At 46.3% G+C, this 18,626-nt stretch overlaps 1 protein-coding gene and 1 pseudogene across 1 annotated transcript; one reads left to right on the top strand and one right to left on the bottom strand.

Annotated features, from left to right (window-relative positions):
* Positions 1–9,806: 9,806 nt before the first annotated feature.
* On the bottom strand, positions 9,807–12,042 carry LOC125525297 (GATA transcription factor 12). The gene is made up of 2 exons (XM_048690298.2): positions 11,353–12,042; positions 9,807–10,975 (listed from the first exon to the last, which is right to left on the bottom strand). The coding sequence occupies exons 1-2, from the start codon at positions 11,665–11,667 to the stop codon at positions 10,127–10,129; spliced, it is 1,164 nt and encodes a 387-aa protein (XP_048546255.1). The 5' UTR covers positions 11,668–12,042; the 3' UTR covers positions 9,807–10,126.
* Positions 12,043–17,770: 5,728 nt separating this feature from the next.
* On the top strand, positions 17,771–18,320 carry LOC147992199 (uncharacterized; annotated as a pseudogene).
* The last annotated feature ends 306 nt before the right edge of the window (positions 18,321–18,626 follow it).

Here is an 18,626-nt window from a genome sequence, read left to right as displayed (position 1 = left end):
GAAAACTGGAGAAGGACGAGGTGACGATGCGCGTCGGGAATGGTTCCAAGGTCGATGTGATCGCCGTCGGCACGCTACCTCTACATTTACCTACGGGATTAGTTATAAACCTCAATAATTGTTATTTAGTGCCATGTTTGAGCATGAACATTGTATCAGGATCTCGTTTAATACGAGATGGTTACTCATTTAAATCCGAGAATAATGGTTGTTCTATTTATATGAGAGATATGTTTTATGGTCATGCTCCGATAGTCAATGGTTTATTCTTAATGAATCTCGAGCGTATTACTACACATGTTCATAGTGTGAGTACCAAAAGATGTAAGGTTGATAATGATAGTCCCACATACTTGTGGCACTGCCGCCTTGGTCACATAGGTGTCAAACGCATGAAGAAGCTCCATGCAGATGGACTTTTAGAGTCTCTTGATTATGAATCATTTGACACGTGCGAACCATGCCTCATGGGAAAAATGACCAAGACTCCGTTCTCAGGAACAATGGAGCGAGCAACCAACTTATTGGAAATCATACATACTGATGTGTGCGGTCCAATGAGTGTTGAGGCTCGCGGTGGCTATCGTTATGTTCTCACCCTCACTGATGACTTGAGTAGATATGGGTATGTCTACTTAATGAAACACAAGTCTGAAACCTTTGAAAAGTTCAAGGAATTTCAGAGTGAGGTTGAAAATCAACGTGACAGGAAAATCAAGTTTCTACGATCAGATCGTGGAGGAGAATACTTGAATCACGAATTTGGCACACACTTAAGAAAATGTGGAATAGTTTCACAACTCACGCCGCCTGGAACACCTCAGCGTAACGGTGTGTCCGAATGTCGTAATCGCACTCTATTAGATATGGTGCGATCTATGATGTCTCTTACCGATTTACCGCTATCTTTTTGGGGCTATGCTTTAGAGACTGCCGCATTCACTTTAAATAGGGCTCCGTCGAAATCCGTTGAGACGACACCGTATGAATTATGGTTTGGGAAGAAACCTAAGCTGTCGTTTCTAAAAGTTTGGGGATGCGATGCTTATGTCAAGAAACTTCAACCTGAAAAGCTCGAACCCAAGTCGGAAAAATGCGTCTTCATAGGATACCCTAAAGAAACTATTGGGTATACCTTCTACCTAAGATCCGAAGGCAAGATCTTTGTTGCCAAAGACGGACTCTTTCTAGAGAAAGAGTTTCTCTCGAAAGAAGTAAGTGGGAGGAAAGTAGAACTTGATGAAGTATTGCCTCTTGAACCGGAAAATGGCGCAACTCAAGAAAATGTTCCTGAGGTGCCTGCACCGACTAGAGAGGAAGTTAATGATAATGATCAAGATACTTCTGATCAAGCTCCTACTGAAATTCGAAGGTCCACAAGGACACGTTCCGCACCAGAGTGGTACGGCAACCCTGTCTTGGAAATCATGTTGTTAGACAACGGTGAACCTTCGAACTATGAAGAAGCGATGGCGGGTCCGGATTCCGACAAATGGCTGGAAGCCATGAAATCCGAGATAGGATCCATGTATGAAAACGAAGTATGGACTTTGACTGACTTGCCCGTTGAACGGCGAGCCATAGAAAATAAATGGATCTTTAAGAAGAAGACAGACGCGGATGGTAATGTGACCATCTATAAAGCTAGGCTTGTCGCTAAGGGTTATCGACAAGTTCAAGGGGTTGACTACGATGAGACTTTCTCACCGGTGGCGAAGCTGAAGTCCGTCCGAATCATGTTAGCAATTGCCGCATTCTACGATTATGAAATATGGCAAATGGACATCAAAACGGCATTCCTTAATGGTTTCCTTAAGGAAGAATTGTATATGATGCAGCCGGAAGGTTTTGTCGATCCTAAGAATGCTGACAAGGTGTGCAAGCTCCAACGCTCGATTTATGGGCTGGTGCAAGCATCTCGGAGTTGGAACATTCGCTTTGATGAGATGATCAAAGCGTTTGGGTTTACGCAGACTTATGGAGAAGCCTGCGTTTACAAGAAAGTGAGTGGGAGCTCTGTAGCATTTCTCATACTATATGTAGATGACATACTTTTGATGGGAAATGATATAGAACTCTTGGACAGCATCAAGGCCTACTTGAATAAGAGTTTTTCAATGAAGGACCTTGGAGAAGCTGCTTATATATTAGGCATCAAGATCTATAGAGATAGATCAAGACGCCTCATAGGTCTTTCACAAAGCACATACCTTGATAAGATTTTGAGGAAATTCAAAATGGATCAGTCCAAGAAAGGGTTCTTGCCTGTTTTGCAAGGTGTGAGATTGAGCTCGGCTCAATGCCCGACCACGGCAGAAGATATAGAAGAGATGAGTGTCATCCCCTATGCCTCAGCCATAGGTTCTATTTATGTATGCCATGCTGTGTACCAGACCTGATGTAAACCTTGCCGTAAGTTTGGTAGGAACGTACCAAAGTAATCCCGGCAAGGAACACTGGACAGCGGTCAAGAATATCCTGAAGTACCTAAAAAGGACTAAGGAAATGTTTCTCGTTTATGGAGGTGACGAAGAGCTCGTCGTAAAGGGTTACGTCGACGCTAGCTTCGACACAGATCTGGATGACTCTAAGTCACAAACCGGATACGTGTATATGTTGAATGGTGGAGCAGTGAGCTGGTGCAGCTGCAAGCAGAGCGTCGTGGCGGGATCTACATGTGAAGCGGAGTACATGGCAGCCTCGGAGGCAGCACATGAAGCAATATGGGTGAAGGAGTTCATCACCGACCTAGGAGTCATACCCAATGCGTCGGGGCCAATCAAACTCTTTTGTGACAACACTGGAGCTATTGCACTTGCCAAGGAGCCCAGGTTTCACAAGAAGACAAGGCACATAAAGCGTCGCTTCAACTCCATTCGTGAAAATGTTCAAAATGGAGACATAGAGATTTGTAAAGTACATACGGACCTGAATATAGCAGATCCATTGACTAAACCTCTCCCTAGGGCAAAACATGATCAACACCAGAATTCCATGGGTGTTCGATTCATCACAATGTAACTAGATTATTGACTCTAGTGCAAGTGGGAGACTGTTGGAAATATGCCCTAGAGGCAATAATAAAAGTATTATTATTATATTTCTTTGATCATGATAATTGTCTTTATTCATGCTATAACTGTATTATCCGGAAATCGTAATACACGTGTGAATACATAGACCATAATATGTCCCTAGTAAGCCTCTAGTTGACTAGCTCGTTGATCAACAGATAGTCATGATTTCCTGGCTATGGACATTGGATGTCATTGATAACGGGATCATATCATTAGGGGAATGATGTGATGGACAAGACCCAATCCTAAGCATAGCACAAAGATCGTGTAGTTCGTTTGCTAGAGCTTTTCCAATGTCAAGTATCTTTTCCTTTGACCATGAGATCGTGTAACTCCCGGATACCGTAGGAGTGCTTTGGGTGTATCAAACGTCACAACGTAACTGGGTGACTATAAAGGTGCACTACAGGTATCTCCGAAAGTGTCTGTTGGGTTGACACGGATCGAGACTGGGATTTGTCACTCCATATAACGGAGAGGTATCACTGGGCCCACTCGGTAATACATCATCATTATGAGCTCAAGGTGACCAAGTGGTTGATCACGGGATCATGCATTACGGTACGAGTAAAGTGACTTGCCGGTAACGAGATTGAACAAGGTATTGGGATACCAACGATCGAGTCTCGGGCAAGTAACATACCGATTGACAAAGGGAATTGTATACGGGGTTGATTAAATCCTCGACATCGTGGTTCATCCGATGAGATCATCGTGGAGCATGTGGGAGCCAACATGGGTATCCAGATCCCGCTGTTGGTTATTGACCGGAGAGTCGTCTCGGTCATGTCTGCTTGTCTCCCGAACCCGTAGGGTCTACACACTTAAGGATTGGCGACGCTAGGGTTGTGAAGATATGTATATGCAGTAACCCGAATGTTGTTCGGAGTCCCGAATGAGATCCCGGACGTCACGAGGAGTTCCGGAATGGTCCGGAGGTAAAGAATTATATATAGGAAGTGCTGTTTCGGCCATCGGGACAAGTTTCGGGGTTATCGGTATTGTACCGGGACCACCGGAGGGGTCCCGGGGGCCCACCGGGTGGGGCCACCTGTCCCGGGGGGCCACATGGGCTGTAGGGGTGCGCCTTGGCCTATATGGGCCAAGGGCACCAGCCCCTATAGGCCCATGCGCCTAGGGTTTCCATGGGGGAGGAGTCCCACTAGTGGAAGGCACCCCTGAGTGCCTTGGGGGGGAGGGAAACCTCCCCTTGGCCGCCGCACCTAGGAGATTGGATCTCCTAGGCTGCGCACCACCCCCCCTTGGCCCTCCTATATATAGTTGAGGAGAGGGAGGACTTCATACCTCAGCCTTTGGTGCTTCCCTCTCTCCCTGTTACGTCTCTCTCTCGTAGTATAGGCGAAGCCCTGCTACTGTGACGCCCTGCATCCACCACCACGCCGTCGTGCTGCTGGATCTTCATCAACCTCTCTTCCCCCCTTGCTGGATCAAGAAAGGAGGAGACGTCATCCGTTCCGTACGTGTGTTGAACGCGGAGGCACCGTCCGTTCGGTGCTAAGATCATCGGTGATTTGGATCACGTCGTGTTCGACTACATCATCCCCGTTCTTTGAACGCTTCCGCTCGCGATCTACAAGGTACGTAGATGCATCTAATCACTCGTTGCTAGATGAACTCCTAGATGGATCTTGGTGAAACGAGTAGGAAAATTTTTGTTTTCTGCAACGTTCCCCAACATTATTCGTTCCATGACATGATATGGTGTGGTTAATATTCGTAACAACTCGAACATATTAATCAAGTTTATTGGAGTTATTTTTACAAAATGTTATTTTACTGTACTTTCCTGTAAACCTTGTCCTCCGAACTTTGTTGATACTCACACAATCCTTTGTAAAACTCATAATCAATAATATTGTGTTGTTACATATCAGATGTTAGTCACATTTTCGACTAAATGGCAATAGATAAATTATGTCTTTATCGTATGTTCACTGTGCAGATGTCATATTGGGGATGATTCTATTGCTTAAAAGAACAACACACTCTTATGGCATATTAATTATGTGCAGTTTTAGCTTTGTTATGACAAATCAAAGAGTGTACGATATACATGTTCTGATCTTGAAGCTTTAATCGCATGCATGATTTCAACTTAGTCAAGAATGTTTACATCATTCACTTGGTAAAATTATAGTTGTGTTGTAGAATGCATGAGCTAACACAAAACCATAAATGAATATACATTATCTTGATTAATATATTACGATATCTAACTCTACAAACTTCAATTCCATTCAACAGCATATGGAAATCTTTATATATTTCTCTCTCACTTCATGCTTCTCTAACATGACAATGTTCAGTTGCATAAAATTTTGTCTTACTACTATAACCACAAATCAAGAAGTTAATGTTCCTCCCGTGTTACTTATTAGATAGTGTTGCCCATCATGTCACATTAGTGTTAGAGGCGGAAGTTCAATATTTTACATTCTTCATTCATTTTTGCATGTGCATTCGAATTGCACCATGGTTCTGTTTATTCAAATGAAGAATTCTAGGGCAGAAGTATTTAAACATGCAACATAATTAATAGGAGGAAACAACTTTCATGCTTCAAATTCAAAAGAAAAATGGGTATAGTTTATATTCACAAGAAACAACTTCAAATTCGATGTTGGTAGGAAAATATATTTTTGTAGCTAGAAATAATTCCTTGATCACTCTCCCGAAAAAGAGATATATCACTTCCCATCGGTTAGCAATGACCAGGTGCTTCGTTTGAACAATCGTACAAACTGTTGATACTTTTTAATTTTATTTTCGTACCCTGGTTTAGCTTTTGCAAATTTCTTCCATGATACAACTAATTGTGATATAAAAATAGCTTTTGCAAATATCTTTCATGATATAATTATTTATGATATCAATAATACCAAAACTATACTTTTGATGTACGGGATGTATAAAAAGAGTAAATGTTTATCAACAATTGTTTTGATGAAATCTCATTTTATTTTGTTAGCATTTGTTCCCACACTCAAATATTTTGCTAATCGGTAGTTAATATTTTACCACAAATGTGCATGGCATTTTTTTTGTAAACTTGTGACTCTGGAAGTTTGTTGATATTTATCATTATACTTGTATTTTTGTTAGAAAAGCAGGGGCTTTATGCAAGCAACTTAAACAAAACAGAAGAGACATGTGATAAACAGAAATACTACAATCTAAGATGCCCCGCATAACTACAGCCCCCAAAAGAAGTGGAACCATAATATTTGTGTATTATGTTTATCTATTTAATGTTTATTGTCCCGCTTCATGATAAAATAAAGGCAAGTTCCAAATGCATATAATATTATTTGAAAATATATTATGTTTTCAGGTAAATTGCCCACCTTTACTTCAATTTCGTATCTTACTATTAACTATTTTGGGTGTGCATATTTCCAAAATTAAGTGGGAAACGAGGAATAAATCTACATGTCTCCATATGACAATAACGACCATTTTATAATGCATGAACTTAAATTAAATAATTAAAATTTTGTGTGCAAGCAAGGATCTCAACTCCACTTAGTCGTGTAATGTCACGGCGCAAATTATCATCTAGCTCGGGAGCTAAATTTTAATTCTATGTAATAATATATTGTCACAAACAAATGAATATATGTCCAACATTATTATCAGTGAAATAATAAATTTTATTTTAAAACACATTCGCCTTGGTAAAGATGACACCTCACAGTAAATTCAACACCACAAAGATGAGATAGCGGTGAGAGAAAACTATACAAGCAGGTAAATTATAATTAAGCTTTAGAGAGTTCATTAGTATATTATATATATTAAAAGTACGTGACTAGATAACCAAAAAAGAAGATAAATAAGCTATAAATCCCATAAATTAGAAACATCTGATCATCAATTAAATAAATTAGCCGATCGCAACCGAAAGATCTCCAAATAGACTATTCCCATTAAAGTTCAAAATAATTACCCACCAATATCCTAGATTCCTTAGGAGGGCAACATCTCTATTTCTTGATTTCTTGTAAACACTGTTTGCCCCCTAAAGAAAATCCAGTCATGATGTGTAGCAACACCAGATGTTACTAAGTTACTTGAGGGCATAGGATTGTTACATCCATAAAACATCTTGGTGGAGCATAACTTGGATGCAAGGAAAATATTAAAAATTGAAATATTATGTTAAACTAACAACTAACCCACTTCCTTCACCATGAGAATATGTGAGGCTCAACACTCTGACACATAATATTGTAATACCTTAGTGTTCTTCATAGTCATTATAAAAAGAGGTGATTTCAAAGTTAATCTATAATCTAAGATGTGATGAATCATAAATAAAACAAATGTTTTTTTGGAAATAAATAATAGATATTTAAGGTGTTGCCCACGCATTTGCGCAGGCCACTTTGCTAGTTACCTTGTAAAAGAAAAATAGTATCATCAGCAAATTACAACATATTAACCCCTTTATCAAGATTTTCTACAAGGACCCCTTTCACAAAATCATCTTGTTTTGCTTTCTCAAACATCCCCCTGTCTTAGTCCTTTGTGGAGTTTGAAGTATGGCAATATAGTGTCATTGACTTTGATACCAACGTGCCCCATAGTTTTCATAATCCAATCACACCATTTATCAGTTTTTTTTTGTTTTAGCATTTGATAGAAAAAAGGCCATTTAGTTTTGTCATATTCTTTTTCAACCACTTTAAACAAATGAGCATTCTGTTTTTTGTGACAGATAGAGTTTAAAGCTTCATGTAGCACCGCTACTCCCTCCATTATATATCTTCCTTTTATGAAGGCAGACTGGTCAAGAGAAATAATAGGATTGACCACTTCACTAAGCTTATGCATCGGAACTTTTGTAATAATTTTGAAGCTAACATTAAGTAAAAAAATTGGCATGAATTTCCGAATCTGTTTGCATCTTTAGATTTAGGCACCAAAGTAATTATCCCACAGTTTAGCCTATTAATATCCAGGTCTCCTCTATGGAAATCATCTAAAAGTTTTCAAAACGTCATTTAACTACATCTCAAAAATGTTGATAAAAGTACGTTGACAGACCAACAAGTCCAGGGCTCTTGTTTTTTTCCATCTCGTAGACCACAGAATGTTGTCCATCCATAGTACAAGGCCATGTTAATTTCTCAGCCTCTAAGCTAGAAATTTCATTAGCATTTTGAATATTCAGAGAAATAGTTGTCTCCACAGCATTGCCAAATAACTTTTTTAAATAAAAATTAGTGATGTATTTAAGGAGATTGCCCTCTCCTTCAATTATTCATTTTTCCTGTTGTAGGAAAATAATTCTGTTTTTCCTCTTCCTTCAATTAACTTTGGCATTGATAGTATCTAGTGTTACAGTCTCCTTTCTAATTTCTTTTTCCTTACATCTCTATAAGAATTTCAATTCCACTTGTTTAAAAAAAATCAAGTTCTCATCTGAGATTTTTCTGCATATTTTGTCATGAGCAGTCAGCCCGGCCGTTTGAGCCGAGTTTACTACGTCCAGGTGGGTGACAATTTCCTGTCCGAGCAGTGACCGGACATGCCACGCGGACGTTCGAGGCTGATCCCAGAGCTCCGTTTGTAGATGCTCTTAACAATTAATTTACCGTGTGCTGAACAAAAGCAGAGGTGGCTTTGCTTGCGACGGCATCCTCCAGGGTTGGCCGGCCGGCCGGGGCCGTACCCGCGTGTCTGTTGGTTCAACCTCAAGCGGTAGCTAGCGTCAGACTTGGCCAAGCAGATGGCACCATACGGCCACAGCCATTACCTCGCGCCGCGAACCTTACAAGGCGTGAAACGAAGGCTTTCGGCGGTCAGCTCCGTGCAACGCAGCGACCATCCAAGAAAAAAGCTGGTCCGGACGAACGGACGAACGAACGAGGCGCCACGCCGCTGCCGACCAAGAGCGGCAGTCGGCCACTCACCGGAGAGCGAATCCATCCAAACAGGGCCGCCCCAAAAACAATTTACATGCCACGGCGAAGTGGTTGGATCCGATCTCTCGCAGTCACCACGCGGCCCGCCCGGCCCACACGGCTCACTCACAGTCACTGAGAACGCTGCTAGCTTAGCTGACACCGAAAAGATATTTACTCTAGAGCTAGGAGCCGCTGACGTATCGGCTTTCAATTGGCCCGGTCGACACACAGGGCCAGTCGTGAGACTGTTGACGATGATGATGATGATGCCGACGCTGTAAAAGAAAAAAGAAATTCGTTAAGCATCTGCTCCGAGGAACAATTTACGGCGGGCGGCCGCGTGCGAGATTCGCACCGTCACGTGCGCCTTTCGCACCGTCACGTGCGCCTTTCGCTCGCCTCCACTCCCCCCTCCTATGCCATGCCCGGCCTGGGTCTGAGGTTCGGTTGGACACACCCCAGTCGTGTCACTTTGTGCGCGCCAGCGTGCGTGCGTGCCCTCACCCTTATCATACCATTTCTTTTGTTTGATCCATCGATACATCCATGGATTCAACACCGCAGGGGCAGAGGCATCATCATCCTGCTCGCCCAAACACAGACAAGATTGGAAATCACATGCGAGCCTGGAGCCTCGAGCTACCAGCAAGCGACCTTTGCTCAATCTCACTGCTAGTTACTTTTTGCAGAATTGCTTTCAAAGAAAAACACTGCTGCTCGTTGCTGTTTGCTGCTGCTGTTGTTTCCTCTTGTTCTAGAATCTAGGCTATGAACTACTGCCTGCACTGACTGCATTACAAGAAAATGAAGAAAAAACTCTATGAAAAAGGCTATGAAAAAAGAGAGAAGGAAGGAAAACAAAGGAACTGCACCCTAGGATTAGTTTCTAAGGAACTCGAGAGCTGAGCTGACTGAGAAACACGGAGAGTGTAGCAAGCAAGCAAGCATACAGGTCTCTGGAAAAAGGTAAATTAAAATCCGGAGAAACAACAACTCCTAGGAAAAAAAAGTTTTAGCTGGGCTGGGCTGGCTGGCTCTTCTTGCTGAATTATTGCTGCTGGGGCTAACGGAACGATCCTCCTCCTAGGCGAGCTGGGCGGCGCTGGCTGGCTAGCTAAGCTAGATGAGCTGCCGGTGGTCGGGCCCTATGCGGTTGCGGATGAGGAACTCGTCCGCGCCGCCGCCAAGGTGCGGCGCCGCCGGCCCGTCGAACAGCAGCGGGCTCGGCACGTGGAACCCCAGGCCCGGCCCCAGCTGCTGCTGCTGCGGCTGGTGCAGCAGCTGCTGGGGCGGGGCGTCCTTCTGGCGCCGCAGCTCCACCACCTTGCGGTGCGAGTTGGAGTGCTTGGACGGCACAAACGTCGGGCTCGCCGCCGGCCGGTACTCCGGCACCAGCCGCCCCGACTTGTACCGCACCCCGCACGCGTTGCACAGCGTCTTGGGGCCCAGCGGCCCCGTCCTCCACTGCGGCGTCTTGTCGGTCTCGCAGTGCAGGCACCGCCGCCCCTCCGCGGCCGCGGCCTCGGCGGCGGTCATGGCGGGCGCGGCCGGCGCCTCCTTCTTCTTGGACGACTTGGCGGGCTTCTTGTTCGGGAAGAGCGGGAACGCCGTCCCGGACTCGGACGGCGAGATGACGGCCGACGCCGGGGAGGGCGGCGAGGCCGGCGCCGGCGGGAGCACGAGCAGGCGGGAGGACCAGTTGCAGGGCGCGACGCGGGACCGCTTGCTGCGCGCCTTGCCCGGCACGGACACCTGCCCGGCGTGCGCCTCCGAGCGCCACAAGGCCGTACCGACGGCGCCACCACCGCCACAGGGCTGCACCGGCGCGGCGGCGGGCGCACGCGGGGCCGTCTGGGACGAGGCCGAGGGGATGCCGGAGATGAGCTGCAGCTTGCGGAGGTCCTCGGTGGGGAAGTTGTCGTCGCCCATGTAGTTGGACAGCCATTCCAGCTCCGCCAACTGGTCGTACTGCAAATCCACAGACACAAACAGCACACGATTTTCAGCAATGGCGACGAAACGGGCGCCGCGGAATTAACTCGGAAATGATAATAAATTGGTCGATCATTCGTTTCCGTGTCCGGAGAAGGGGGGAGCGTTTAGGAGGTTGCTATTTCCGGCCGCGGGTTTCATCGGTTACTATTTACGGGAGACGTCACTCCAAAAGCTGCCTTCATTCATGGGGCGGGGGGAGTGTTAATGGGGGGAGGGAGACGAACGCATTGACCGTGAATAATTTGTTTGTTCGCCAAAATTTGATACATAAATCCGTGCAGCGAAGGAAGGAATAACGCGTGAATTAATAATGGAGACGGGAGGGTAAAAGGAGAGGAATTAATGATTACCGGCTCGCAGAGGCCGCCGGAGAAGTCGCCGTCGGCGAGGCCGCCGGAGAGGGAGTTGCTGCAGCTGTCGACGGCTGTGACCGTGGACGAGTCGGCCGACGCGTTCCCGACGTCGCCGGCGCCGGCCTCGCCGGCGCTGCAGTCCGCGGCCCCGTCGGCGAACCCCGCCGCCGCGGCGTCGTCCTCCTCCTCGTCGTCGTCGCAGGGCAGGTCGAGGAGGTCGTCGACGAGGAACACGTCGCCGGCGCCGGCCTCCTTCTTGACCTCCCTTAGGCCGCCGCCGCCGCCGCCCGCGCACTCGGCCGCCGCCTCCATATCCAAATCCAAACAAACAAACAGACCAAAACGAAACGAAATCCCTCCTCCTCCTCCCCGGACGAATTCTACGGCCGTCGCCCCCGGAATTATTTTTTCTCTGGGTGGGGGCGGAAAAGAAAAGACGCGAGGCGGAGAGAGAGAGTAGGGTTTAATCGGGGAGGGAGGGGGAGCGGAGTGGAGGAGAGAGAGGGGAGGGGGAGGGGGAGGGGTCAAGCTCGGCTGAACGATTCTTTAGGAGTAAATAAAGCCAGAGCCACTCTTCTCTGGCCCCGCCCCTCGCCTGCCTGCTGCCCTGGCTGGGCCGGACTGGCGGTGGAGGCCACGGCCACCCTTAAAAGCCTGTTAAATCGGGGTTTTTCACGGCGGCGAGAGAGAGAGAGAGAAAAGGAAACAGCCCCCCGATTTCGATTTATGGCCGCGGAGAAGACGACATTTGCATGACAGCAGTAGCGCAGCAGCATGTGCTCATCGCCCTCGGCTGGCTCGTGTATGGCAACGTCGGGCTGATTGGATTGTTTTTGGTGAGTTGGAATGAGTCTCGGGGTGATATTATGAGCGTTTTGATTTCGATTGCAATTTGCTTCGTGGCAAATGGCAGGTTTGCTAGCAAGCATTGAAGCGTTTCTTTAATTCGAAGATCCACATTCGGGGTTTTTAATTGAGGATTTGCCCTGTGTTGGTTTTTGTACAAAATCATTCTGCAAAGACCGCCGCGATCGGGGACACGATGAAGGGGAGGTACTGTTACGTGATGCTTGCAACACGACAGAATAGTCGGAGTACATACGCGTGTACCGTTCGACTATGTACCTCACTTGGCTATGTAGCGTGCATTACATGAGATAGAGTGTTACCGGCTCATGCTTCCTCGTGGGTCACCCCCTCTTGTAGTTGCCGCCATCCACCACACCCCCCCCCCTCCCCCCCTTCTCCCCTCGCCTTCTCCATCGATCTCTTACTCATGTCAATGTGGTCCACATCGTCAATTTCATCATCCCCCTATCTTCAGTCTTATTATCTCATGTCGTGCTACCTCCTCAGAGGGTGCCCCCTCCCTTCCACCGTCGGACAAATCAAATTATCGGCGCACTCCTGGTCATCTGTTTCTTTATGCGTCAGTTAGTGTCCGCGCCAGAGCCTCGTCCAAGCTCGCCGCCACATGTCATCGCTAGTCCTCCACATCAAGGTCGGTTCGATGAGCTATTTGTTCCTCCCTTTCCCGTCCTTCCCTTCTCATCTTCCGTCTTCATCTGTTTTCCTCCTTCGGTGCTTATTCCCCCGACCATCTCCCCTTGCATCATCGCGCCCCTAATGGTCGTACTCATTCGACATGTTTGCTCCATTGAACTTAATACCGAACATTCAATATCAAGATTATTCAAACTTTTACCGTCCACCATAGCCCTTTATCAAAAAAATTGGTAACAAAAAAAATTTGGTATTCATTTTTTAAAAAAAAGGTAATAAAAAAGCACCCATAGACCCTAAACCCACCTTGCCATGCTGCACCAGGGATGGATCACTCCTGGTGGGCCCCACCAACCCCACTGAGCCATGCACACATTGTCCACGCAGCACTAGCAATCAGTGCTTTGCCGTTGAAAAGCATTGCGAGCCTCACGTCGTTGGCACCACCACTAGAGGCCGCCCCCAAAGCTAAAACCGACGCCCAGGATCCCGCCCACGTTGCGCCTCCGTGGAAGCCGCGCACGTCACGCTCCCCCTCTCGTGCAACCACGTACGCACCACGTGGGCCGCCCCGCCGCTAACCGCTCCGTCGCCGTTGGATTCGCGCAGCCCACCGCGTGGCCGCCATCGGGGCGGGCCGCTGGGCCGGCGGGTCGAGGCGGGAGCGGCCCCCGGGGGCCTGCTGCAGGGTCGTTGATCCCGAGGTGGATTGGCCTCGGGCGGCGTGGCCAGTGTTGGCGTCGGTTTTGTTTGCTTGGCAGTTTTTTTTTTCTGCCTTTTTCCAGGAATTTTTAGTATATTTGTTTTTGTCGTTGGGAAGGGCGATGCACCGGCTTGTTGATAAAGCACGATCTCAACCTAATCGCGTGGCTGAATCATTAGCGTGGCTAGGTACCCGTGAACAAGTGAAAACTATAGTAGGAACAAAATTCCAAGGTAACCTACTTTGCTTTAACCTTTTGTGCTCCGTGTAGTATGATGAGAGGAATGGGGTGAAGATACCGTGTTTACTTTATGTCGATGCGTTTTCCGCTGGGGTGAAGATAATGTATTTTGGTTAAGGTTAACCTAATTAATCACATACTTACTACTAGAAACATATAGTACATTCATTCTCCGCAAAAAAAAAAGTACATTCATGTAGTATGGAGGGCCTCACGCAAGCCATGATGATAAGTAATTTGCCGGTGATGATTGAGTTAGATTCCCTACAAGCGGTTCGTATGATACAGTCAAGCGACATCAACACATTACACACTGAAGAATGCAATGTAAAAGAATATAACACACGAATGCAATTGTTAGTTGGAGATGCCTAGACTGTGGCAAATAACACGATGTTGCTTCATTTGATGCTTATTGCCTTCTCTTGCGTGTTAGGGTTTAGAGGTGGTCCATACTTCATTCCATCAACCCCGCCCAGATCGTCAACATTTTATTGAAGAATAGCTATAATAAAAAAATATATTGGGCATCTATATGTATTATTTTTCACAGTCGGGTCATTCTTCTTAAAATAAACATTATATTGCACTAAGATTAGCAGAGAGTTTTCTAACTTGCGTTGGGGTTAGTCGGGTGCAAATTGGTGACCCGACCTTAGAGTGCCCTCTGATACGCTCTTTACTTCAATTAAACAATATAAAAGCTTAAAATCACATGATTATTGGAAAAACTTGTTGATATGTTAGAACGAGCCTAAGCAGCTACGAGAGAGTTCTCCTCCCCTCCAAGCTCCATCGGCCAGTCCGTGGACTCACCTCCCCCTTTGCCAGCCGCTCCGATGTTTGGTGGCGTGGAAGGATCACGATGCCTCGGTTCCGACTAGTAGTTTATGTTAGGGTTTTACAGTCCTCACATGGGTGGCGCTTGGGTAGACGGCGACGCTTGATCTTCGAGTTGGTCTTCCGGATTTCGATCCTCCTCGAATTCGTTCGTCGGGATTGAGTCGATGGAGGTATGGCGTATATTCCTGCCATCTCCTTGGGGCGGCAAGGTTAGGTTTATCGTCGTACGTGTGCGATGACGACACCGGATGCCAGACACTTTGGATCAATTCAATGGTTCAGTGGTGACGATTGCGGCTCCAAGGCGCTGGTCCTTAGGGGCACGCGCACAAAAATTCCCGGTTGTCATCGACCAGATCAGGGCGGCTCCACTATGGGAGCGGCGACACCGGTGAGTAGGCGACTCGTCCTGGCAGCGGTAGTGGCCGTCTGATGGTCCATGGACCTCGATGTATTTTTTTAAATTATGTTTGAGATGCTTTTATACCTCCGGTGAAGTGTTATAACGTATATGGGTCTTTTCAAAAAAAAAAGAGGAGCTCGCCTGTTTGCACGTTTAGTCAGCTGACATTGTACCGCCACACGAGCTCCGTTCCTCGCAATGGCCAATTGCAAATATAGAATTCATATGTGCATGTTTTAAAATGTATTTTTTGTAGCAGTTCTTTGAAAAAGTTGGAAAGTTGAGATTCAAAGGTTCACAAGTACTTGCCTATTTCTCGGAGGGAAATGACAAGGAAAATTTGGACTTTTTTATGGTTTTTTTTTGAAACATTGAATATAGGAATTCGACAGTATACGTAGGTACCCTACACGGGCCCAATATTCTATCCGCACCTTCACGTGCGCCCACGGCCCAGCTATGAAGTGAGGCGATAGGCCGGCCGGGTTCGTCCCACCGGCCACGTGAGTCCGGCGGTGTCAGGGGCCATGTGAGGCGGGCTCGCACGGAGGAGCATCGCCATTTCCATCCTTGGTGCTGGTCAATGGCACGTTCTCGCCTCGCGCACGCGGCTGGTACACGATGGTACCACGACGATCCCGCCGGATAGACTAATCATCCCAAGGCTCTTCACGAGAACGATGATGCAGCGCTCACGACTTACTGTTAATTACTCCACGAGAAGCCTCGAAGGACGACAGCGACGATTGAGAGCTTTGGCTCGGCCAGGAGCATCGGCCTGGTTTTATCATCTCATCTCGTGCAAGCGCCGCTTTCTCTTTTTTTGCCATCTCTTTTTGCACCGATGGATACGTACGGCGACGAGTGGTTTACACGTCCGAAAGCAAAGCAGAAGACATGAACCAGCGGCCGGGATGATCAATCGGTAGCATGGCACTGTGGGCATATGACGTTCAGCAGCCGTGCCGTGCCACGCGCCGAGCTTATTTTTCTGCACGACGGGAGTGCCTGCCCGAATGTGGAGCCCCGGCCAACAGCGGGAACATGGCCTGTCCGTTACCACGCATGGCATGATAGCCGGCTTGCGCTGGTACGCCTGGCGCTCGGAGTTTACGCAGCAGGGCGCGACGAAACGGGCAAACGCCGGACGTCAACTTTCGGTGCTTCATGCTTTGGCGCCTTCTTTCTCAATGGTAACACTGACGCTTTCACGTCCACATAGAATGGAATCTAGTCTTTCCGTTCCTAAATACAAAGTCTTTTTAGAGTTTTCAATATATACTACATACAGATGTATATAAACATAGTTTAGAACATAATAGATTTACTCATTTTGCTTTGTATGTAGTCTATATTGAAATATCTAAAAAGACTTAGAACTGAGGCAATACATGCGTACAATTTCTCAATAACAAGCTCTCTCTTTTTTGTGTGTTTTTGAGCGAGTGAATTGCAAAAAACCACCACATTTGAAGTTGAAGCATCCAATTGCCACCACATTTGTTGCACGTCCCAAAAATCCACCACTTGACTTGTAAATTTTCTCAATAAAAACAAATGACCGGTTTGCCGCAGTTAACACGACTTCTGACTAGGCTGGCCCACCCGTCAGGTGCCACGTGGGCGAGGCCAGACGGCGAGTGGGTTGACGGCCGTTAGGGCACGCGGTACAAAACAGCGCCCCCACTCCCCGCTGCTCACACTCCACTCCACTCGCACACTCTCTCACTCTCACTCCTCTGCTCTGTCCCCTATTGCCGCCGCCGGAGTTCTTCGCCGCCGCCGGAGGCACGGTTCCCTCCCCGCCGTAGAAGATGCCGTCGTGGAAGGATGGAGAGGAGAGCAGCGATGAGGAGGAGCTGCTCGGCATGGATCTGGAGCAGCACTGGGTAAGATATCTGCTTTGCACCTAGGGTTAGGGTTAGGGTTCAAGTGTTCTTCGATTTGAGACCATGTTTGGAGCAGTTCCTATCTTTTCTGCGGTTCACTAGTGTGCTACAATGCAGGCGAACCCTGGCACCACTATAGATGCATCCTTCTGTGGTAGAGTTGTAGATGCAAGCATCACATGTAGACTGCACTTGGCCCCATGCATGAAATATGTTGCATTTGAAGGAAGGGACACTGGGAGGAGGTTCTATGGATGTGCTGTTCCTCAGGTCAGTAAATTCAGTGGTAGTTAGTCTGCAGATTCAGTTAATTGTGTTAATGGTAGTTAGTCTGTAGTAAATTCAGTTAATTTGGACTATCTGCAGTTGCAACAATCAAATGTTAGTTTGTATGCAGTAAATTTGCACTGTTTGCAGTAAATTTGGTAGTTAGTATGTAGTAAATTTGGACTGTCTATAGTTGCTGTCAGTAAATTCAGTTAATTGTGTTAGTGGTAGTTAGTCTGTAGTAAATTCAGTAAATTCAGTCATTTTGAACTGTCTGTAGTTGATGAAACATGTTTTTAACAGTGATTTTGCAAGCATCAGTTTGTGTCAGTAAATTGAGTAAATGAAACATGTTTAGGACATTGATTTGAACTTGAAGTTTCCTGAATGTCTATTGTATCTGCAAGTATGACTGAATCACTGGATATCTCATCTATTTTATTTTTGAAGTTAGCATCTTTATTTTCTAATACTTGATGCAGGATGGTATTGACTGTGGAGTTGCTCAGTGGGTTGATGCCCCATGGCCTTCTATTCTGCAAAGATGTTTGGAGAAGATATGGGAGATGTTTCATGAGGAGAATTGTGGCAGAGTGATTGACCATGCTAAGTATAAGAAAGAGTTGGACAAGGTGAACAAGCAGTTGGATACACTTGGGGATCAGTACAGTCAGCTGGTTGAGGAAGTCACCAAGATGTTTGATTGGGCAGATCAGAACAACAGGGTCATGAGTGATGAAGAGTTCAAGTAGAAGCAGATGGATGTGGACAAGGACATGGAGAAGCTAGCTATCAGTAAGGAGAAGGATAGTGCTGACTTTGGCAAGATGAAGCAGATGGAGAAGCTGGCTCAGGAGCTGAAGGAGATGAAGTGCATTCTTAGGTCTCAGGGGGAGATCATTAGGAACACAAGGAAGGAGAGGGATGAGATGAAGAAAGAGAGGGACTGGCTGATAGAGGAGAAGAAGAAGCTGGAGTTTCTGGTGGGTGATCTTATGAAAGCTGGTCATGGCAACAAGGACAAGCTTGCCAAGATCAAGTCAATCCTTGATGAGTGAACAATGTTGTTCATCACCTCAGTTATGTTAAGCTAATATGTGGCCTTGGAACAATATAGCTGGCCTTGGGGTTGTATATTTTGGGAATCCCCTAGTTATGTAATGACTGTGATGTTTATCTGCAAAACTACCTCCAGTTAATTTATGTAATGTATTTAATGACTAGCTGCAAAACTACCCCAGTTATGTAATGTTGTTAGCTTTCTATAGTAAGAGCTATGCTATTATGAATCTGCTTCTTTGGACTACATGGTGAATGGTCAAGACCAACTAGGCATGGCCAAATTGGGCAAATGCTTACATGATGTAAATTGTTGATCACATAAAGCACAAAGATATGCATTTAACCTATAGGGTACAGAAT

Source organism: Triticum urartu, chromosome 1A (genome assembly GCF_056163025.1).
Source record: "Triticum urartu cultivar PI428250 chromosome 1A, HENAU_Tu73, whole genome shotgun sequence".
Lineage (NCBI taxonomy): Eukaryota > Viridiplantae > Streptophyta > Magnoliopsida > Poales > Poaceae > Triticum > Triticum urartu.
This window is presented reverse-complemented; position numbering and strand designations above follow the sequence as displayed.